At 30.3% G+C, this 24518-nt stretch overlaps 5 protein-coding genes across 6 annotated transcripts; 3 read left to right on the top strand and 2 right to left on the bottom strand.

Moving 5' to 3' along the window:
- Positions 1–1431: 1431 nt before the first annotated feature.
- LOC145763381 (uncharacterized) lies at positions 1432–3581 on the bottom strand. The gene is made up of 6 exons (XM_082574818.1): positions 3442–3581; positions 3145–3367; positions 2791–2902; positions 2600–2697; positions 2386–2503; positions 1432–2201 (listed from the first exon to the last, which is right to left on the bottom strand). Exons 2-6 carry the CDS (start codon positions 3298–3300, stop codon positions 1744–1746), a joined length of 942 nt encoding a protein of 313 aa, XP_082430944.1. The 5' UTR covers positions 3301–3367; positions 3442–3581; the 3' UTR covers positions 1432–1743.
- A 1973-nt stretch (positions 3582–5554) lies between these two features.
- Positions 5555–8434, top strand: LOC145763354 (beta,beta-carotene 15,15'-dioxygenase-like). The gene is made up of 12 exons (XM_082574792.1): positions 5555–5621; positions 5777–5888; positions 5978–6121; positions 6192–6391; positions 6597–6765; positions 6866–7001; positions 7111–7274; positions 7435–7550; positions 7700–7865; positions 7980–8073; positions 8152–8310; positions 8387–8434. The coding sequence occupies exons 1-12, from the start codon at positions 5555–5557 to the stop codon at positions 8432–8434; spliced, it is 1575 nt and encodes a 524-aa protein (XP_082430918.1).
- A 995-nt stretch (positions 8435–9429) lies between these two features.
- On the bottom strand, positions 9430–14381 carry LOC145751225 (beta-alanine-activating enzyme-like). 2 transcript variants are annotated; one of them, XM_082567339.1, is made up of 9 exons: positions 14173–14381; positions 11548–14005; positions 11225–11397; positions 10852–10968; positions 10712–10783; positions 10553–10629; positions 10362–10479; positions 9859–10083; positions 9430–9733 (listed from the first exon to the last, which is right to left on the bottom strand). In XM_082567339.1, the coding sequence occupies exons 2-9, from the start codon at positions 13991–13993 to the stop codon at positions 9512–9514; spliced, it is 3450 nt and encodes a 1149-aa protein (XP_082423465.1). In that variant the 5' UTR covers positions 13994–14005; positions 14173–14381; the 3' UTR covers positions 9430–9511. The 2 variants fall into 2 exon arrangements, with proteins under 2 accessions (XP_082423465.1, XP_082423458.1); XM_082567332.1 differs by having other exon boundaries at positions 14145–14381.
- Positions 14382–15571: 1190 nt separating this feature from the next.
- Positions 15572–18747, top strand: LOC145758436 (retinoid isomerohydrolase-like). The gene is made up of 12 exons (XM_082572511.1): positions 15572–15718; positions 15914–16025; positions 16187–16330; positions 16417–16616; positions 16714–16882; positions 16961–17096; positions 17372–17535; positions 17598–17713; positions 17813–17978; positions 18042–18135; positions 18261–18419; positions 18510–18747. The coding sequence occupies exons 1-12, from the start codon at positions 15646–15648 to the stop codon at positions 18555–18557; spliced, it is 1581 nt and encodes a 526-aa protein (XP_082428637.1). The 5' UTR covers positions 15572–15645; the 3' UTR covers positions 18558–18747.
- A 2153-nt stretch (positions 18748–20900) lies between these two features.
- On the top strand, positions 20901–24477 carry LOC145759163 (uncharacterized). Its single transcript, XM_082572928.1, has 9 exons — positions 20901–20984; positions 21132–21201; positions 21335–21373; positions 21506–21628; positions 21790–21870; positions 22015–22147; positions 22278–22470; positions 22584–22725; positions 22818–24477. The coding sequence occupies exons 2-9, from the start codon at positions 21141–21143 to the stop codon at positions 24305–24307; spliced, it is 2262 nt and encodes a 753-aa protein (XP_082429054.1). The 5' UTR covers positions 20901–20984; positions 21132–21140; the 3' UTR covers positions 24308–24477.
- The last annotated feature ends 41 nt before the right edge of the window (positions 24478–24518 follow it).

A 24518-nucleotide genomic window follows, 5' to 3' on the forward strand; every position in this document is an offset into this window, starting at 1 on the left:
AATATCCAAAATGTTTGTAAATGCACGTGACAAATATTTAAAATAAACTAAAAATAAAATTTGTACACGTGCTCTAACGGCCGAAACTGTCCATTAAAAATGGCGAAATTTTAAGGTGCAGTTTATTTTTAACTTAAGTCCTTTGGGAATTAAAGATTTAAAAGTGCGAGTGTTAACTAGTGTTTAAAAGTGTTTTTTTCTGGATATTCAAATACAATACTAGACCTCGCAAAATATAATTTTTTATATTCTTAAACCATGTTAGATTAGGATCAGCATATTGAGCGTAAGCACTTTTTTTGTTAACATAGTCACAACTGTATTAAAGATTTCGTAAACATATTGAATATATTATTTAAATACATTATTAGATATGCAGAATTATCACGTTGGCACATAGCGCCATTGCGCCATATAGTGTCGTCTATATATTATTAAAGTAATAAAAAATAAAAAATAAAAGGTGTATAAGATATAATATCGGATAATTTGAATAACAAAGAATGTTTTTTTTTAATAAACACAATTTAAAATATATTTTTGTTGACTTGGATTTAACCAAAAACAATATTATAACCTGGAACATGTATTTTTTTTATCTATTTTGGTTTTTCGTATATAGATAAAAGCAAATAATAAACACGAAATACAATTAATACTACGAAAATGCAAAGGGAAAAAATAACAAAATCTATTTAATGATTCAAGACATGCCAAAAGTAATAACGTTTACGTGAAGATTTTAAGTATGTTATGGCATGATCACCAAACCCAAGTCCCATATTGTAAAGATGTATTTATTTTAGGCAATTATAATAAGTGACGGCTCGTCTATGAGGCTAATACCACCAACTTTTAACATGTTTTTTTATTTATGTTTTACATACTATTTTTATTTTGGCGATGATTTTTTTGCTAAAATTTTTAAAAAATAGCGCCCATTCTGGTCGCGAAATTTGCCAAAATTTTCAATTGGATAATGTGACATCACAATTAAAAGTTATCCTCAACAGAATTTAAATTTTATAAGCAAGGACTTTTAATGATCGTAAAATATTTGTTAAAATTTTGACACTATTATGAGAAAACTTTTATTATTAAAAATAAAAAAAATTATTTTTTCCAAGAAATTGTCGCATGACTGAGTAATATTTAAGTTTGTCCCCATGCAATTTCTAATTTAGGACGTAATAATGTTTAGTTTAGAACGTAATAATGTTTTTTAAATATTTACCCTTTTTCTTTTTATCTCTTTTTGAAAATAACACTACAAAAAAGTTTGTGTTTGAAAAATGTCAAAATTTTAGTGGAATGGAATTCCGGTTATTTTTTAGTTTTTTGAAATGGAATTCCGGTTATTTTTTAGTTTCTTAAACCTATAATGCATTTTTAAAACACACTGCAACTTCAAATTTAAGTCACGTGTTAAACTACTTGTGTTTTAGAAACTTTAATATGTCCCATATCGTAAAAACACAAGACTATAATGATATAATTTAGCACAAAAAAATCAAGACTATAATAATATAATTTAAAGTTTAATATAACAACAATGATTGAACACAGGTAATATATCAACAAAACATGAATTTTAGCAATTAAAATAAGCTCATTTGAAATAGCATTTGCAGTGTGCAATATACTTGAAGAAACTTTTGCAAAAAAAACAGCTTTGCCATAAAAATTATTGCTAGAAATAAGGTACTGCCCTATGCGGAGATTAACTATAAAATATAAGTTATTTTACAGTTCGTTATATTCAATACAGTTATGCACAAGTCTAAAGTAAGCCTTATTTGGGGAATAGGGTGAGATTATTTCCTCGCATTCCCGCAACCAATCATCTGTGTTTAAACTTTTGTGCGATTTTAAAAAAGATGCTTCTTGGAAACATAAAACACCTTTATCGATTAAAGGATACGCATTTGGCTCAAATTCATCGAAATCTGCTAATGAGCATAAGTCGTCTTCATTTATTGCTATGTCATTCTCAAGTAAATGATTGTTTTGAGTAAAACAGGGTACTATAGGTAAAAAATCGGGCGGTTTCCGCGCTTTTAAAATGTCATTTTTGATTTCATTTGAAGTTTTATCTATAATGTTATTATCGATGTCTCTACCTTCAGTGGTAATGTCAGGTATTGTAGTTCTTACGGTCAAGCTTGGAGACGATGCCATAGCAGATGAACAATTCTGTATTACTGAAAAGTTCAAAAAAAAAATTTAAAAACTTTATTTGTTATTTGTATGTAGTTTGAATGAAAAAAAGTTTTTCATTTTATTTTTTATTTTTTTATGAAAAAAGTTTTTTATTTTTAAATTTTTTATATGAAAAAAGTTTTTTTTGTAATTAATTTTTTATTATAACTTTTGATTATAGTTAACCTGTTGCTTGTAATGTTTCTACGTCACCAACATCCTCTTCAGGATCACAAATCACGTGATTTTTGTTGTCAGTCATACGTAATTCAAAGTAATCTAGTACTTCAGGATGTCTTGAAACCTTAAAAAAAATTAATCAAAACAGTTAAGTTAATAACATTATATTTATTTTATATTTTTGCTCAAAATAATTTTGATTTATTAACCATATACTTACGTTAGTTGGAAGATGTAATAATTTACTAAAAAATAAATCAACATTTTGTAAAATTTTCTTCATAAACTTTAGTGTACTCCAGTCGAAAAATCCACGAACTATTTAAAACAATAAAAAATTGTTATACTTTTATTTTATATTGTTATTAACAAGTGTTTTTAATAGAAAAAACGTATATTTTAAGTACATACCTGGAACTTTAGGTAAATCTTTTAAATATTTTGATTTTAATTTTTTCTCCGAGCTGATAATTTTTTGAGCAAAGTTGTATAGGGTTAACACGTCATTATATGTTCGATAAATCTGCAAAAAAAAAACATTTTCGACATTAAATTTGTATTTCTTTGAGGCAGTGTTGTCTTAAATATTTAAACAAACTTTTGCCGACATTTTATATTGGAAATAACATATTAATTATTTAACGCTCTTCGTTTATTAAACGGAAAATCGATAGCATTATTCCCATTCTTAATATTAAAAAATCTTACAATTTTTTCCTTTAAATTATGTTTAAAAATTTAAGTTGATTTTAAATAATTTCTTACCTTATGTTCTCTCATATCAGACCACGTGACCAACATGACGTAATTCCAATCGCTGGAGCGACCATTTTCGGTTCTGATTTCAGCGACGTCTAATATGGCAACTCGCTGTACAAATATATTGATAAGTGACGTACTCCGACATAATGATGAAGCCATGACGTCATCAACTAGCAATAGTACTGGTCAAAACCACGTTACATGATTAAACATTATTAACTGTTTCCTGTTTAAAAACAAACAAATTGTTTAGCTTAAATAATGCCTGAAGTGCTAAAATACAGTAAAATTGTAACTGACCTTTGTTGTTTACCACAGAAATAACTAATACGCAAATAAAGCACTTTGTTACATTACTTTTATGTACACATTATAGTCCAATATATATCCAATCTTATTGTTTAACTTTAGCTAACGCTTACATATTTGTTAGAAGTCTCGCTAAAGCAATAACTTAAGTTAGAATGCCTTCAAACCACATCACTACCAAACAAAACAAAGGGATCGCACCTTTTATATAACTATTGTTTGGCTTGATATCAAACTAGAATGAAATACAATAACTTCCAATAAAATAGTTGTGACAATTCACAATAACTCGCTATTTTTTTATACGTCGCCTAATATTTTAATAGTAGTAAGCCTACATTTATCTTCGTATTAGTACAACCTGAAAATTTTCTTGTATTTTAAAGGTATATAACAACCTATGTTTAGCTACACCATTGGCTATTTGATTTACGTAATTTAAAATAAATAAAAGCAAGTCTTAATTTTATGTATACAGTTCTTTGAAAATCATACATCCTTTAAATTTACTTTGAAAGCTATCTACACCTAATGCGCAAACAACGTTTCCAACCATTTCCGCTTATTAAGATCAGCTGATCATCTTTCATTTTCGTTCTTAAAGCGTGCCTACTTTCTGTGCTTTTAACGCGCCTCATATAGAACAAGTGAACCTTAGTTCGACATAAATCGATTTTTTAACGTAAAAACCTCCCTCGAGAACTTCCAACGTCAACCTGATTTAGTTTCGACAAGCGCACTTGATTGACAGGCTGATGGGAGGGAATTTGAAATAAGCGTCGTTCGGGCAAAGCAATAAAACTTAATGTTCATCGACCCACTGTACAATAATAACGGCCGCTTAGGCTAATTATAAACAACAACTACTAAATCAATAACCCAAGCATAGCCCTAACCTTGGTAATGGTATTTTAAAATTACAAATTAAACTGTATTAAACATTTATATTGACTAATATTTAACGCTAACATTTCGTAATGTTAAAAAACAGTTCGTTTTTGCCTGTTACTTATTAACACATTACAATTGTGTCAACATTAAACAAGCAACAGCGATGAAGCCCGGTAATTTGATTTACTAACTGTTAACACGTCGCTATAATCATTAAAAATAAAATCATTTATTTATTACCGCTCAAAATACAGTCATTTAAGTAGTTTTATATGATTTTTCTATAATGTTAATTCGTTATTTAACTGGACCACATACAGACAATATGTATTTAATATACTGATATACCATATATTGCTAAATGCTATAAATCTAATATTTAAACACAAAACCACAACAGATTTAAACTAATACAATGCTTAATCTACAATTACGGTTTAGCTTAACATGGAACTAACCAGATGATTTCCCTAACTGCAAATCCCGTTTTAATAAGATGACTTTTATAAAGTTAACCTTTTTTTAGTTTGTAAAAGGCCTACAGAATGTAATTAAATATCAAGGAAGAATCAATGCAAAGTCGAAAAATCAATACAGACCTTCTAGGGAAAGCGTAGACATTTAATTATGTATACCGATATGTTTGTTTGATCTTAAATACAGATTAAATGCAAACAAATCCAAATTTCTTATACAAATGTAAAAGCAGATCAAATCGAATACAAAAGTTAACATTTTTAAATTGTGATTTTAAAATTACTAATTCGCCAATTTAAACTAGCTAATTATATATTCTTTTAAAAATTAAGTTTTAGTATTTGTAGACCTATACATTTCAAGGATATAATGGATTAAAACAAAACATTTTTTAAGTAATCGTTATTCCCAAAAAATCAATTGGTTTAAAAGAATCGTGACTTGATTAGCTATAATTACAAAAAGTCCCTTTTTATACGAAATTTGCTTTAAAAAGAATTGCAGTAGCCTTGTCAGTTAATCTTTTAAAGTTGATTTTTAAGGCGTGACCTACACGGAATATTAAAAACAGAACTATAACAAATTGTCATATTACCTTAGGCTAGTATTTCCCAGAATGTAATTAAACACCTAGCGATTTTATATGAAAGCCATGTTTTTTAACAGCCAATTCATTCACAAAAAGTGCATACACTAAGACAATTTTGACCTTAAAGCTTACAGGTATATAAAGCTAATGTCTGAAAAAAATTTGACATACGATAATTCAGAAAATACAAAACCGACTAAATGCGTAGTAAAAGGTAAATTAAATTAGTTTTAAGTTTAAACTTCAGTTTGAGCTAATACATCAATAATTATGCATCAGAGTGTTTAAGCAACATTTGCTTGTATAGTTAACAATGTTTTTTAATTTTCATTTTAACAGCTTTAACCTGATAAATTTTTTACAATAAAGGTAAAATACCAAGGTGGTTAAAAGGGGATTTTATTAGAAATGGACCAGGAGAGGTAGATATTGGCAATGAATCTTTTTCCCATTGGTTTGACGGACATGCTATGATAAACAAGTAACAGCAAAACACTAAATTATTAAATAAACAACTTAAATCTGAGATTAAAAAAAAATTGTATCACAACAGTTACTATTTTTTTTCAGATTTTCCGTCAAAGAAGGGCAAGCGTTTTACAGCAGCAAGTTTATAGAATCAATGATTTACAAAACAAATCATAAACATAACAGGATTATTTGTTCCACATTTGGAGTAAGCATTCCTGATCCATGCAAAAACATCTTCTCAAGGTGAGATTTTACATTAGTTTATATATAACTACAATAAGTTATTTGTATAGCCTTATATTAACACATTTAGATTTTTCACTAAATATTTTTCGGCGCCAATTAACGACAACACAAACGTCAATGTTGCCAAATTGGGAGACACATTTTATGCGATAACTGATTCGGATTGTTTGTACGAATTTGATCGGGAAACCCTGCAAAACAAAAAAGAACCTTACAGCGTAACCAAGGCATGTGGGAGCGCTTTAGCAACTGCACATCCCCACTATGGTAATGCAGGACCATTAAACAGATACCTACCCATTCATTATTTAAATTGCATAACTATTGTTCTTAATTAACCTATTTTAAACCAGAAAAGTGTCTTTAAATACAAACGAGAGTCTTCACTTTGCATTACTATTAGTATATTTGTCGATTATGCAAAAAGTCAATTAGCAAGCAACACAGTATAATTATAGTTATTTTAACATAGATACAAACGGTGATTATTACAACATTGGTGCGAGATTTGGAAAGCAGTCAGTGTACACAGTTTTAAAAGTCGATTTCAAAGATATGGTTGGTCCAAACCCGATGCAACATCTTAAAGAAATTGCGGAAATACCCGCAGACGATACTTGGAATCCTAGTTATTTTCATAGGTAAAAAAATATACAAAATAAATTATTCTTTTAATATTGTTTATTTTAAAGATTGTGCCGTATGATCTTATTCTATTGAATTGCACTTTTTCGTATACAGCTTTGCGCTAACAAAAAATTATGTGGTTATACACGAGCAAAATTTCCGAATAAGTATTAAGAAAATTTTAACACCTGGCTACCTATGGGGTGGACTTAAAGATTTGTTTACTGAAGATGAAAACAAAAAATCAGTTGTAAGTTATAGTAAATAGATACTTAGCCTATATACAAAACCTTTTTTATAATGTATCATCTCTGAATATATTTTCGTTAATTTATTTTAATCAATTTATTTATTTTTAGTTTCATGTCGTTAGCAAAGAATCTGGAAAACAACATCTTTTAAAATTTGTGACTGAAAATCGAATTTGTTATCATCACGTAAACGCATTCGAGGATAAAGTGGACGGCTATGACGTCATAGTTATGGACATGATGTGCTCGAAAAAATCTTGGCTATCTGATATGTAAGTGATAACTAAAGCTAAAAGACAAAACAGTCCTAACAAAAAATTGTACCTCGGCAAAAACATTTTATTTTAATATATTCTAATTTTTTTTAGTTATAAGTTCTCCCTGAGTTTAACAGTTTACGATATTTTTAAATATAATTTCTGTTTTTCAAAGTGATCTACACAGCATACGTACAAGAGTCTTGGAGCAAAAATTTCAAGAACCTGACACACGAGTTACAGCACATCGTTATATTCTTCCACTGAACATTGATGACAAAACACCACAAAGTAAATGATTGGTGTGCTATTAGTTTTAAAATATATAGGAAGAAAAGTTAATAAATAATTCATATCTATTACTTATTTGTTAAAAAAGGGCACAAAGTATTCTTTTAAGCCAAAATAAAACGCAAGTTAAATATTTTCTGCTTGTCCAGGCGTTAATTTGATTAACTTTCCCGGTTTTTCGTCAACCGCCGTTCTTCAAGAAGATGGTACAATTTACCTCGAAGCCGATCTACTTGTTCCTGATAAATATACTTCAACTGTTCCGACAACCGAACTACCGAGAATTAACTACAATTTTAATGGCCGTAAATATCGGTAAATAAATCAAATTTAGAGCGACGTAAAATCCATTTGGAATTATTGCTTGTAATTATAGGCTAAATGTGATTAACATATTAAATGCAAAAAATATTATATGTTAACGTTTAGATATATCTACGCTAATGGTTCCTCTATTGAAATGATGAGTTCGGTAGTTAAATTTGACATACACACGCGGGAGTTAAAAATTTGGAAGGAGCAGGTAAAAATACAACGATAATATTAACATTTTGTAAATAAATCGTAAAAAATCTTAAGTAAAAATGTTATGTTGTTTAAGGATCACACAGCTTCCGAACCGGTTTTTGTGCCACAGCCGGATGCAACAGAAGAAGACGATGGCGTGGTCATATCAGTTGTTATTAGCAATATCTTGGAAAAGTCAGCGTTCCTTCTTGTTTTGGATGCTAAAACATTTACGGAAATAGCGCGAGCAAGGGTATAATATAACACAAGTATACATATTTTATTTGAAATTATAATTTTTTTTTATTTTAAATTGTTTTGTGTTTTAGGTAAATGCGAAACCAACAGCAGGAATACATGGAATGTTTGTTAATTAAAACTTTTTAGTTTTTAATGCAATTAATAACGTAAGGATGCAATAAAAAACTGATTTTAGCAACTAACAACTGAGCACTTATATATATATATTTTTTTAAATTAATTATAGTCACAGTTTCTGCTTTATTTAAATCCAAGTCTTAAGATTACTCATAACGAATATAATTGATTAGTTTTAAAAATGTCGTAAAAAAATGTTTCTTTTTAAGTAAGCATTAGTAAATTAGTAGTTTCAACTTGTGACGACCTTGAAGTAAAGCAATTTTGTAACCTAAAATAAATGTAATTAGCCTTTTACAAAACTCCAAATGCGAATATTTTTTTATTACGATGATTGTCACTTTAAAAACAAAGCATTTCAAAATCGCCCTTAGCGAGAATATGCCACGTGACCTGGTACGTGAAGAACAGCCTGTCACGAACGAACTTTTACTACCCCTCGCTTTTGCTATAGTACTAATATAATTCAGACGTTACCACAATTTAGCACGGTTAATCATCGCCCTGTCACTTAAAGAATCCAACAATAAGATTGTCATCCAAACCTATTGAAATGTTCAACGTAACGTTCCTACGCGAACCAATAACATAACCCACATTCCAATCATTTGCTTTGCAAATAAGTTCAAATAAAAATAGGTCGTTTACGTACTACAAAAGAAGTGTTGAATCGTTCTTGTCGTTTTATCATTTTTAACTTAACAAAAACGAAAAACCTATATTTATTATAACCGGATTAAAACAAGGTCAAAAAACAACTTATATTCCTTTAGGTAACTGTATAAATCTAAACCTGCAAACATGACAAGTCTTTTTGTAATAAGAAGGGAACGACAAAGAGATTTCCAGAAGGAAGAATATAATTAAAATCAAACTTAAACGTAATGCGCGATGTTTATTTACGTTTAAAGCCAGAAATTTTTTTTTAAATTATAACAAAAAGAGAAAACTCTCGTACCTAATGTCGTAAACTTGACTTAAAATACCGGTTATATTGACTAAAAAGTGAACATGGTTAGTAAGGTAACAATGCAATGTTTTTCTATTTGATATTTTGTATTTAATTTAAGAGCTAGTTAGGTTAGATTTTCAAAATTAAATAAGTATAAAAAATTATCTCTGCAACCGACCAATATATTTAAATCATTTTTTCCTTTAGTCTGTGTAGTCATAACAACAGGAGAAGAAAATACTTGACCAGGTAGGGTTCGGGTTGCAAGAATTTTACCATTTCTTAGATTTAAAATAGACAAATTTCCATTTGTTGATGCAACAGCCACCAAATCCATCAAAATTACCTAAATAAATTTGCATAATTAATCCTAGTTTACAACTAATTTTTTTACCCTTTTTTTAGAAGACATCTAACAATATGATATGTTAGCAGGGTTTTATAAAAATTTAAACTATTAAAAAATTGTACTTCATTTTTGTTTGTAGTTTTTATTTGAAATGAGAAAGGAGATGCATAAATTGGCATTTTGTTGCTTAATTTTTCATTTTTCCAGATCAAATTGCCATTAGCTGCATTCACACAATACATATTTCCATCATGTGAACCAAATATCATAAAATTATTTAAATCTTTGTCTTGATATAAAACAGAAGGAGAGCAAAATATTGGTTGTTCAGTTTCAAATTTCCAAATCTATAAAAATTTTGTAGTGCTCAAAAAATGTTTTTATTTTTTTACCCAAATATTTTCATCAACAGCGAAAAAAAATGCTTTATATTAAATAAAATTTTTCAAGCCCTTTAAAGAAAAAATTAACATTTAGGTAAATTAAATAGTAACATAAGGCACAAGGCTACTTAGACTACTACAAAAACCAACTTAACAAATATTCAAAACACTAGACAGTTAAAAAAAAACTTTTTTTTAAATGACAATGGTTTGGACTAATTTAAATAAAAGACAGTACTTACAGTATTGCCATCCAGTTTTGAAAGCATGTACATGTTGTTATCTACACAACCGACACAAATACCAATTTGAGTGACAAGAGGTGAGGAAAATATGGGCTTACCAATATTAACTGTCCACCTACATTAAAGCACAATAAAAAGTTTTTATATTATTCTGTGAAATCTATTTTGTATCTTAAGAATAGACATACCTTATTTGGCCCAGATCTGAACTTACAGATAACACTTTTCCAGATAACGTGCAAGCATAAACAATTTCTAATTCATCCTGTTAAGGTCATTAAATAAGCTAATTTAATTAAGAGAAATTAAAAGACAAATTAAATTAACTTTTTTTAAAAAATTGTTACCAAAATTTCTATCGCAGGAGATGAAAATATTGATCCACCTTGGCAGTCTAATTTCCAAATCATTTCTTTATTCTGAAAAAGATATTTTTTTACTATACTCATACATACAAATAAATAAAAAAGGGTGAATTTTAACTTACATGTAAATCTAGGCAATATAGATGTTCATCATGTGATCCAATAAATATAACTGAGTCCTGATTTCCTTCTACTGGGGAGGATTTTACTTCTCCACCAGACTTAAATTTCCACAAAATCTAGTAATATATAACATTCCAATTTTATGGACAACCATTTATAACATCACATTTGTAATAACACTTTTATTTTTATTTTTTATTTCAGAATTCCAAAAAATAGTTTTACAAACAGTTATAAAAATACTAGCACGTTTCAAACAATAAATTTTGCATGTTTTAAACATTAAAACTATTTTGTAACTTTTTAACCAATATTAATTAATTCTCTATTTGTTACATTTACTTGTACGTTAAACAACAAAATTACACTAACCTCTCCAGTTTTTATATCAATACTATACACATATGTATCGTAACAACCAACACATAAATATTGACCACATGAGGTAAGACAAGGTGAAGATTCAATTCTGTCCCCTAACTTAGTCTTCCATTTTTCTGTTCCTGTTAATATTGAAACGCAGGCAAAAAGATGTGAGTGTGAACCTGTAAAAAAGAATATTTATTACAAATATACAAAAATTTGAAAATATAATGCTAAAACATTAACAAAAACTATTTAAAACTTATATTTCAATGAGCCCCAAAAAATATTATATTTCAATAAGGTCACTTTAACGAAAAATAATGCACTACCTATTATAACAAATGGATTTTTTTGATCCTGATGAAAACAAACTACTAAAGGAGAAGAATCCACACACTTATGAGTGTCATATTTCCATAACACATTTAAACCTAATTTTAAACCATTAGCTATATCATCTTTATGTTTACACCTTTTTTTAAGCACAAATATACTTTCATGATTGTAATTTAAAGAGTATTGACCAGCTCTTTTTATGGTATAAAATTGATTATGGTTTGTTTTTTTCCTTTTTAAAGTGTTATTAGTCTTTGTTAATTGCAAAACTTCAAAATTCTTTCGTTTAGGTAACAGATGTTTTTCAGAAGAAATATTTGGTTTGAAATCTTGATTTTTTTTGTTTGGATTTTTTATATATGATAACACCTGGCTCAGTGTAGAATGTAAAAGTTGGCTTGAAATGTCTGACAAATTAGTAAACTTTTGTTTTAATAAAACAGAAAACTTAATGAGGGTAAAAGAATCACCCCCATTTTGAATAAAAGTGTGTTTTAAAATTTGACTAACTTCAGTTTTATTTAAAATTACATCAAATTTAAGTGCAGGTAGACATTCTAATAAACAATCTATGAATATTGTTTGAACATCTGTAGAGCCAGTGGACATCACAGATTGTTGTTTGTAAAAATATTCTTTTAAAATATTTTCATCCACTTTGCCATGAGATGTGATAGGCAAGCGATCAACTAACACTACATAATCTGGAACGTATTGGTGACCAAGTTTATGATAGCAGCTTAACAAAACATAAGATTTGATATCCTTTTGAGTAGTTACGTTAACACACACGAAAGCAACCAAAACCTTCTCTGTGGTAGCTTTCTCATAATTAAAAAATAAAACAAATGCTGAAGAAACACAGGGCACATTTTCCAAATGCTGTTTTAGATAGAGAAGATTTATTCGTTTTCCATGCCTTTTTATTTGCTTATCACTGCGCCCTACATAGTCAATCACAATCATATTTTCCTTCACAAAAAATGGTTTACCAACTGTTAGTGACGTTGTAAAATTATTCATATTTATAGTGAAGTTTACAATATCACCTGAATCTCTTAATAAAGATGAATTGCAAATATTTTTCTCAGCAGTTGAATCAAGTATGCAACAAACTCTATTTTCTCCACCAATATACAAATACCCTTGATAGCTGTAATATGAATTTGAAAAGCAAACTGATTTACTTAAAAAAGTCACTTTAACAGTATTAAAATTTTGTTCAGTATCACTAACATTAATTAACTGGAAAATTGTTAAACAACTTTCTATTATACATAATGGATCTTTAGTTAAAATATCCCTAATTTCCAATGTGGTTAAATACAATGGAAAGCCAAGAGGTATTGGAGTAGTTGCGTTTTGTTTAATATTTTTTATCGACAATTTATGCAGCATTGCCCATGAGGAAACTTCTGTTATTCCATAAATATTATAAACATCAATTTTTATTTTTTCAGAACTCATTATTTTGGACAACCAAAAATAAATTAGCTTATAAGATGGACAAGCCTCACCTCCCAATACAAAAACTCTTAAAGATGAATTTTCAGAAAATATTTTCAAGTGCAAATCTGTTTTGGAAAATTGATTCATAATAGTGGGCGTACATTGCAAGACTGTTACTTTTGAGACAGAAAATAATACATTTGCCAGATTGTCAGGATCAAGTTTAATGTCATCCGAAACAATAACAAGACATGCAGCCGATGATAAGGCCAAAAATATTTCAACAATACTTGGGTCAAAAGTTAGAGGTGACATCATCGCAACCTTATCATTTGAATTAACTTTAAAAACAAATTTTAAGTGAAGGATGTTGGCCACTATACATTGATGAGGAACATGAACAATTTTAGGCTTACCAGTAGTACCTGACGTGCTTATACTATAAGCAAATTGTTTGTTTTTAGGGTGATAGAATTGTTTAGGAATTGTGTCCTGTGTGTAACAAATAATTATTGTCTCTTCCTTAGAAATTAATCTAAAATCCCTACATTCAATAGTTTTTAAATTTAAATTTGTAAATATTTCCAATTGCTTTGAGTCCAAAAATCTTTTGTAGGTTATCAATATACCTATACCAATACTTGAGAGTAGATCATTGTTAAGTGAGTGTGGAGCTTTAGGGTTCAATGAAGTAAATTTGCAACCAGAGTTTAGTATTCCAATAATAATACTAGGTGTATAAACATTTGCTGGCATATAAATTCCAACAGTTTTTTGTGGTTGAACAATAGCTTCTTTTTGGCAATTAAAACCAGCATTATTTTGATCTAATAATATTTTTTCAATACACAACTGAATTTTATTAGAATGGTCTTGTATTTCTTGGTAAGTAAAACTTTTAACTTCCTCATATTTTTCATGGAATTCAACACCGATATTGCTTTTAAAATTTGCCAAACTTTTATTGAATAAATTTTGTAAAGTATCCATAATTAAAAATATCTAAAAAAATAAATTTCTATTTGTTGAATTTCTCTAACAAAACTATCAAAATAGTTATAAAGGACTTTTAAAACTTATTTTTAGTTTAAAAGCTCAATTCATATATTTATCTCAGTTAATAAAAGCTTGTTAATATTACCTTTTTTGCTTTTAATTAAGCAACGTACGTTATCAGATGATTTAGAAAAACATGAGTAAAATTGTATCAATTGAGGCTTCTATAGGGGAATCACCTAGAATGTGAATTTTAAAAGCAGAAGTACATTCGGGAGAACCAGGATGAGATCGAAAAAACAAAGACACCACTGGCCTCACAAAAGTTAAAAAAAACCTTAGACCGCATATAAAATACATTGGGCTTTTTTTAAAACTTTAATCCCTGTTTGAATACTCCTGGGCTCTGACCTTACATAAACGCTAGGCTACGTGCATATTTTAATAACGCGGGCCATCTCATATTCAATCCAGCTTCATAAAATATCATAAGCTTCTTTTATTTCCCCACATATAAATAAATACCTTGAACTTTATTATTGTGGCTTAATATAAATAGCCCTGACCCGATTAAATAGCCTGCTTAAACCCACGTTATGGATTTATGCTGGAATACTTGTTTACAGATTTTTTTAAACGCTGTTTGCATGGCTTACAGCAATAAAGTTAAATACACCAACTTTTGTTTATCGAAAATTTTTGTTAAGTTAAAAAGTAAAGGTTTAGCTAACTGCGTTTTACGTCAAGCCAAACATCGTAAAAGAATTCAACCCTATAAAAAATGAAATTCGCATTTGTTAACTATTATAGTTTAAAATATCCGATTTCAAAGCATTTTGGTATCTGTCAGTATTGTCATTGTTCAACTATTTTTGAAAGATAATATCTTTTGTTCTGATCAAGTAAAACTTCTAAAATTTCGGTATATAGTGATGTCGTTCCTTTACAAATTGCTTATTAAATTGTAGAGTCAATGTTTGAGATAAAGATTTTTATAATATGACAGTAACGAAGAATTTAGCAATTTTTGTAAATAACAAAGTTGGTTTGCCTACTTGATTAAGAACTATGTAATACTACGTTCCGGTTCAGTTTAGTAGGGAACGCCTTGTGTAAGAATACTAGTTTTCTCACTTTATTTAGGTTAACATTGTCTACATACATTAATATAAACACCTGTTGGATATTGTTTCTTTTTAACGTTGATTTTAATGTATTGTAGCTGTTAGTAAGAAAATAAGTTGAGTTAAATTTAAAAAAAAAGTTTATTTAACCGCATTCAGGTGGTCATTTAACACAAAGGTATCATTTTACACAAATGTGGGTGTGTCAATAAAAAAAATTCATGTTAGCAAATCTTATGATGGAGAATGCTGTTTGTACAGCACAAAAGATAGCAGCCATTAAAATATACTTCTTACGAAATCGTAATTTACTTACAAAAAAATAATTTTTGAGAAGCTGAAAGCATTTTTTACTGTGAGATTATTTACAAACTATGTCACAGTTAGAAAAATAGAGGAAATGACGTCACAATTATAACATACTCTATTATTATTTTACACAGGGCATGATAACTTAACGTGACTTAAAAGTAATTTATTGTTTGGTTCAACTTTTTATTGCAGGCTTACATTTTTTACAAAATGACTTCAACCGAAAAATATTGTCTATATGACAATTCAGAAAATACAAAACCAACCGCTTGCGTCGCAACAGGTCAGCCTTTTATTCTGTTTTTTTTTAAACAATTTATAAACTGTATTGTTATTATATAAAACTGTATCGTAAACTCATTATTTGTATACCAACAACAGTACGTTAAAGATGTTACCGTTGTCGAATTGTCGTAATTCCAACACGATCTATTGTGTTTTGTGTGGTGGTAATTAGTTTGTGATTTTTCTTGTAAAGGTGATATTCCGCTTTGGTTGAATGGAGACTTTTTGCGGAATGGTGTAGGCGAAGTAGATATTGGAGACGAATCATTTTCACACTGGTTCGATGGACATGCCATGATAAACAAGTACTAAAGCCTAAATATTAGCCTAGCCACGTGATTTTAAAAACTTTTGAATAGTATGAGGAATAATATGAATTTTGTTTTTAAAACATATGGCACACATGATATTATATTGCGTAGGCAAACAGCCTAACACAGTTTACTTCTTTTGATATTAACATTAGATTTTCTATACAAAACGGTCAAGTAATCTACAGCAGCAAATTTATAGAGTCTGAAATTTACAAAACAAATCATAAACACAACAGAGTTATTTATTCCACATTTGGAGAAAGCATTCCTGATCCATGCAAAAATATCTTCTCAAGGTAACGGTAGCTATAATTCTTTTTTTAATAATTTAAAGGCTACATTTGTGTTGTATTAACAAAACTTGTATGTGGAATGTTTCTAGGTTTTTTACAAAGTATTTTTCGAGACCTCCTGGTGACAATATAAATGTCAATGTTGCCAAGTTAGGAGACACATTTTATGCTACAACTGATTCAGCATGCGTGTATGAATTTGATCGCGAAACTTTGCAGAATAAAATTGAACCTTACATTACAACTGACGTGTGTGGAACTAGAATGTTAACCGCCCATCCACACACAGGTATGTTGCATAAAATCTTCTGTTTTTAGTATACAGTAAAAAAATTGTAAATTTTCATATTTTGGCCTTATTTGTTAAATAATACAGTGTAATACAGATCAAAACGGTGATTACTACAATATCGGGGCGAGGTTTGGAAAGCAGTCAGTGTACACAGTTTTAAAAGTTGATTCCAAAGATATGATTGGTCCAAACCCCATGCAACATCTTAAGGAAGTTGCGGAAATTCCCGCAGATGATACTTGGAATCCTGCCTATTTTCACAGGTAAGTAAGTTAACACAGTAAATATGTGACCGAATTATATTGTTTTTACTTGATTCTTTTTAATATTTTGCTTGCTAGTTTTGCAATAACGAAAAATTACTTCGTTTTACATGAGCAAAACCTGAGAATGAGAGTTAGAAAGGTACTAACACCTGGTTTTGGTTGGGGTGGAATAAATGACTTGTTTGCCGAACAGAAAAATAAAGACTCAAAAGTAAGAAATAAATCTTGATGGTTAGCAATTGAATGTTATTTAAAATACTCTAGAAGACAAAGTGTATTTTTTTTAAATAGTAAATAATGCCACCTTGTTTCCCTTTAAAAAATTTCTAATTAAAATCGAATCGCCTAAAATCTTATGCTGTCTAAAAAAAATCTTTGTTTTGATTGTTAAGCAAATTTAGGACAAAAATCTTCTGGACAAGCCCTTTAAACTGAATCCCTTTTATACTTTTTCTGTAAATTAAATCCTAATAAAAATTTATTAAGTTTCACGTGGTTTACAAAGAAACTGGAAAGCAACTTCCAATAAATTTTGCAACTGAAAGTCGCTTTTGTTTTCATCACGTCAACGCATTTGAGGATAAAGTCGACGGATATAACGTCATCGTAATGGACATGATGTGCTCAAAGAAACCGTTGCTTACCCAAGTGTTAGTAAAACAATTATTTTTTTTTTAAACTTTTGCGATTTCCATAAAAAAATATTTTGTAGGGATCTTAATGAGCTTCGGAAAAAGTCTCTGAAACAAAAGTTCCAGGAGCCGGAAATGCGAATGAGAGCTCATCGGTATATTCTTCCGCTAAACGTTGATGAGCAAACACCGAAAGGTTAATACACATCTTGTTAACCCATGTAATAAAGCATATTATTTGTAGAAAAATTTATGGGAAATTTATCGGCGAATTCAACAAAGTAATGATTTTTAGGGGTTAACCTCATCCATTACCCCGGTTTTACGTCAACTGCCGTCCTACAAGAAGATGGTACAATTTATCTTGAAGCTGATCTACTTGTTCCTGATAAATGTACTTCAACTGTTTCGACAACAGAACTACCGAGAATAAACTATAATTTAAATGGCCGTAAATATCGGTAAATACAAAAAATACTTGTAGTGTGTGAAAGGGCAATTCGTTTAACCAATATTTTTTTTAGTTACATTTACTGTGTTGGTACTCGCGAAGAGTTGATGTCTATATTAACCAAGATCGACGTTGTGACAAGGGAAATCAAAACGTGGAGTTTGGAGGTAATATTTTTGCCAACGTCATACATTTAAACGGCAATGTTAACTTTCCACTGTTATAATACATTATCAATACCGCTTTTTCCGTGCAAGTTTTTTAAATTTAATTGTTTTTTTTAATTTCAAAGGATTATTCTGTTTCTGAACCGGTATTTGTGCCAAGGCCAGACGCCACAGAAGAAGACGATGGCGTGGTCATATCGGTTGTTATCAGCAATATCGTGGAGAGGTCAGCTTTTCTACTTGTACTGGATGGCGAAACGTTTACAGAAATAGCACGAGCACAAGTAATTCAACAATTTTTTTATTAGTTTATGCAACTTTTTTATATAAAAAGAGTTTTTATTTGTAAATTGATATGTCGTTTTATTTTTAAGGTCAACAACAAGCCCCCTTTTGGATTTCACGGAATTTTTACCAGTTAATATGTTATTACGTTTGTCATTAACCTTATGCTCGGCCTTTTTACATTTGTACCAGGCTTTGTACATAAATAATTGACACACAAATAACACAAACTTTAAATTATATATACACTTTATAACTTTTATCCTAACAGTATAGTTAAAAATCTTTATTTTTAAAACCGTGTGTTACCAATATTTTTATTATATACTTCTGTGACTTATAAAAACTAAATTTTATTTATTATTGTATTATAAAGTGTTTTATGATTAAATTCCAAAGATTTATGTTAGAATTTTTTTATTTTTGTCATTGTATATCATTATCGTACTAAAAACCTAATAAAAAATTTACATTTATTTGCTAAACTTAAATATCAGTGTTTTTTTTGCGAAATCTTTGTAATTATTTAATATGAAAATAAAGTCGATGTAAATATTATTAACCCGATTTTAATGCATTTTTACAAATTTGGATAATGTTACAAGAAAAGTTTGATCGTCCCGTAATTTAGCCTAACGTTTAGGTGGCGATATATTAAAGGTTCTAATAACATATAACCATTACCCTGAAATGTTTATTAAGACAAGACGATCTCCCTAATTTAGAAATAGCCTAGGTACTCCGCTTTAACGGTTCAACGTTAAAACCAGTTTAGCTAACTCTGTTATATATCCTTGTATTATTAAGAACGGATAAACTTAAGGTTTAATACCAAAACACTAGAACGTACAATATTACAAATAAAAAAACACGTTAAAATACATTGAAAACACTATCACAGATTCACTTTACGATACGTCCACACCGACCCGATACCCAGCCACAACTGATCAAACTTTTTTTTACAACGCAACGCAAAAATATTCGAAGGCCTATTTAAATTAAGGGCAACAAATCGTGGTAGGAAAGGAAGTAACGCTACAATTAAAATACACTTCGGGCAAAAGACCATAATATAGGGCACTTGAAACCTACGAGCTCCAGACATAAAAACGTTTAAGTTACAGTAACAACAACAAAAATTAGTGTTTTTATACATTTAAACTGAATATTGTTTTTTAGTAAAATAATTTGTTTATTATTGTCCCCATACTTTAACGTTGCATTAACCTTTTTTTTTAATATTGTTTTTTATGGCACATTTTTTATTTAATTCGATATTTTAGAAACATAAAGTTTAAAAGATGTTAGATCTGCAGACATTTTTAAAACAAAACCGTTATTAACTTATAGTACCTCCAAGCGCTTTATTCTTAACTGATATGCTGTGTGAGATGAATTAGAAATATCAGACGCGTTTACCTAAAATCTAAATTAGGATTCTATTTTTAAACAAACTTTAATATCAACTCTTAAATACAAGAATCGTGAAATAAGGTTATAAAATATGACTTTTAAGTGGTTAGCTATCTATTTTTAAAACGAAGCTTCTTCAACTTAATAAATGTCACATTTCTTAAGTAATTTGTATTGACATACATTTTTTTTTTTAAATTTTTTATTTTGGTTTTTCGCACATTGATAAAACTAAATAATAAATACGATATACAATTAATATTACAACAATGCGACGGAAAAATATAACAAAATCAATTTAATGATTTAAAACATGCCAAAAGTATTAATGTTTACATAAAGATTTTAAATATGTTATGGCATGGTCCCCAAACCCAACTTTTTAATAGCATATTAGGATTTCATGTCATTAGGTTTTAATTAAACAAATATTTACAACTTTTGCAATGTTAAAATTATATAGAATTTAAAATGATGACTGTTTTTTTTCTCTTGAAATATTAAATGCGCTTAACTAAGTGATTTTATTTAAAACCGCCAAACGTCGCTTATAGCCGTACCACTGCGTTTAATATACTGCGGGAAAATCGAGAAAAACAAATTTCAAAATTTGGAATTTTCCTTGCGATTTTAAATAACAAACAAGGCCGCGGTTTAGTCGTAATTTTTTTTTCAAGAGTCTGACATTTTTTAATTCGCATTAATCACTAATTGTTTTTAAAATAAATTTATCCGATGACGTTTTAAATGTCGGTTCCAATCGCAGGAACAAACTTACCTATAACTCATATCAACAAATTTCGCCACAAATCTAAGCTTAAATAGAATATACCACAGCTAACATACTAAATTACATACATATTCATAGGAAAGTTTTAGCCAATGGCAATTTTGGTTAAAAATCTTCGCGGGCAAGCACTGGATTGTGACGTCACGCGGCCAGATGACACCGGTCGAGGCTGATTAATATCAGTTCTAAAAAAAGCGAAGACCACAGGCTTTTTCCTGCTGAAAATTGTATAAAAAGCGCTTCAAACAGCTTAAAAATTATCAATTTAACAAGTCAACTTGAAGAGTTATCTTGTAAAGAATACAAAAGAAATTTGATTTATCAAATAGTCGAACTACTTCAAACTATACGAACGAAGGTAAGGTTTTATACTAAATTGTATGCAGCGTAATTTTCTGTAAATATTAAAAGAAAAAAATTGTGTAATGAAAAAACTATACTTTCATACCAATCAAGTGGTAGAAGATTTTTTTCGGAAATAAAACTAACTAACCCTTTTTTTCAGAACGTTACCATGAAGTGTATGATTCTAATAAGTCTTGCCGTAATGGCAGCAATGACAAATGCGCAATCAGGTATTTAACCAGTTAAAGGCTACTACTTTCCAATCAATAAAATAAATATAGCTTAAAATGTTAAAGATAAGCAGTTAAATATTATTATGATTACGATTTCACCAAAATTATCATTAATATTTTTACTATTCAGATTGCGCCCAAACAGCGTTGATGACAACAATAATACAAGGTAAACATAAAAATCAAATAACATCAATTGCGACTTCTCAATTTACTACAAATTATTAAAATTGAAATTTCATTCTAAAATCTTGCTTAATTTAAAACCGTGTTTTGTAACGCTATTTTATGATCACTTAAGGGTCAACTATCCCCTGCGTTATGGACCCATGCGATCCAAAAAGCCCAGTTGTTACCCCTTCACCAGACTGTCCAGATCATTGTTTTAAAAGCACCGATGAAACTCAATGTTACAGCAGACAAGGTTTGTTTTTCAGCAAAAAGCTCGATTTAAGCTGTTTTTTGTAAGTGCAAAACGCATAAAGTGGATTTTGTAAATTATTAAAGTTCGCAAATCTATAAAATAACAATAATTATACTTATATAATCAAACTATAACTATTAACCCGCGCACTCATTTTATAGCTGCGGCAACTCCTGAAGATGATACAAATGTTGGTGAATTCTCGACAGCTTTAGCTGATGCACAAAGGTTCTTCGAAATAGGTAAACTAAGATAAAATTAGGTTATTAAACCACATTTAAATATGTCTACTTTTTAATGCCTGCTTGTTCAAATTTATTTTCGATTTATTGTATTAGACTAAGACAACAAAATATTGATTTTTTAAAGTACAAATATTTTCACAGCCCAGCCACCTGCAGGACTTTCAGGTCTTTTGTGCGGCGGCCCAAATTTTCCACGAGGATGTTCCATTGACCCATTTAGCCCTAATCTTTACCGTCTACTTATCCCACCTATAAATATTCCGTACTGTCATAGGTGAACAATTATTCAATTTAAAAAATTCTCCCAGTAAATTTTCATTAAGGTTTTAATATCTAATGTAAACTCAGACTTTGTTAAAAGCTTTAAGACTATATAAAACAAATCGTTTATTTTTATAATTTAGAATCCCTTGTTCGGAAGACCACACCTTAGATGGAGACCGTTTTAGATGTCACTCTAATCCAGGTTGTTATTACGATGTCGAACTTGCTAACGTTCGACAACAGTTTGGGCATACCATTTTAGCCGGTGTTCCAGTTTGCCATCGTGTTATCCGCAACAAAAAATTTCACCAGTTGGCCAACCAATACATCCAAGTAAATATCCCTACATAATTCATTATAGAACATGACTGAATTAATTTGGTTAAAAAGGTGCTTTAAGGTGCTTCAAGGTATCCAAAATAACCATCAATATACTATTATTTTAGAGCGGTCAGTCATGGAATGGACTTCAAGAGCAATGTTTTCTTCAAGAACACCAAGACGAAATTTTTAAACAAATGCCCGGTTGTTACTCCTTGGATGTTTTTAGATACATTGGAATTAAACCCAAAATCGCAGGATGGACTGGTGAGTTAAATTACTTAACACTCCTTCTTGATTTTTTTTTGCAAATTACGATATTAGTTGCTTATTAAAAGAATGAAATGTTTTTTTTTCAGGAATTACTAAGCGAGAATGCGTTTTAATCGGGGGCTGTGCATCGTCCAATGGTTGCCATTATCCTTCAAAACTTGATGCAGTTCAGATTCGATCAGGAAGCGATCCGGATCAAAACTCATTTTTTGGAGCCAAAAACTCATTTGGGCAACCTATCTGTCTTCCATTTCAACAAGATACCCCACAAAACTACTTTAGCAGCTACACCATGTGCTTGCAATCTGGATGTGTTCTTGATTCCTCTGTTAACCAAAACGCCATACAACAACAGTTTTACATCCTAGTTACAAGTGATGCTATAGCACAGGAGTATAAAAGTCAATTCTGGACCTTGGTTCTTCAGGGAGTTATAAACCCAACCAACTGGGAAATGCAATATAACCGACTAAGAAATAGGCGAAATCCACTAACCGGTTTAGGAGGCTTTGCATCGTTGTTCCCTGGACCAACAACGCCAGCTCATAACAACGCAGAAACTTTACTTGCCTTTTCTTTAACATTGCCCAACGACACAGATTCTGGAAGACATCTTGGAAATATTCAAACTGGAAACACAGGATTTCCTTTTCCAGGAGGATTTCCCGGTTTTCCATCTGGTGTCCAACAACCAGTATTTCCCGGTTTTCCAATTGGCGGCCAACAACCAGGATTTGGTCCATTTCCTCCGCAATTTCCCTCCCCAGGACTCGGCCAATTTCCATTCCCAGGTCAGCAACCATGTCCTTACGACACTTTTGGACTTCCATTAACCGGAAAAAACACAGGTTGTTGTGATATAAACCTCTGCTATATTCCACGCAGTCAAATCTTCAATCAATACTCCGGCGAAGCTTCTTACTACGAACAGTGGGGAGGGTGGAGCGAGTGCTCTAAAACTTGTGGAAATGGACGTAGACGTAGATCACGAAGTTGTGTAGCACAATTCCAAAAGAACTGCAACCCATCCGAGTTGACCCAAGAGGAAGAAGTGTGTAACTTAAAAGAGTGTCCCGTGTGGGGACCCTACGGTAGATTTGGCGCCTGCAGCAGAACATGCGGAGGTGGAAAGCAAAGACAGACCAGATCATGTCAACAAGGAAATTGTGAGGGAAAAGATTACAGAGAACGAAATTGCAACACTGGGTCATGCCCGACATACACTCCCTGGGGACAGTATTCACCGTGCCCAGTAACTTGCGGAGAAGGACAACATCAACGTCGACGAACCTGCCAAAACCCTGGAGCATACGGGTGCAACAATGACCCATCTAATTTAACAGACACAAAAACATGCAAAATTTTCTGTGGCGAAATCAAAACCGTGCTCGGAGATTGCTTGCCTTACCCAAGTTGCTACCAGACGGCTCGCCAAACCTGTCAACAAAATAACGGCGCGCAAGGCTACTGCTCGGCTAGGCTACAGAGTGGATATCGGAGGTGTAGAGATGGCCAGTGCCAATTCTGTGGTTCCTTTGTTCAATGTCCACCAGTGCCCCGAGGACCTATTCCCTAATTAATGTTGCAACACGTGGTTCAATATTAAACGTTTTAAAGCTTAACTAGTACAAGTTATCTAATAGATTATTCTAAATTTTATATATATACATTAATTGAACCCGTAAGATGTTATGTTATGTGAATTTTAGTATCGTTTCGAATACTCAATAATAAATTATTATGTAACCAAAATGTTTTTGTTTAAATGTGTGCTTATTTTAAAATAA

Source organism: Corella eumyota, chromosome 1 (genome assembly GCF_963082875.1).
Source record: "Corella eumyota chromosome 1, kaCorEumy4.1, whole genome shotgun sequence".
In the NCBI taxonomy this organism is placed as follows: domain Eukaryota; kingdom Metazoa; phylum Chordata; class Ascidiacea; order Phlebobranchia; family Corellidae; genus Corella; species Corella eumyota.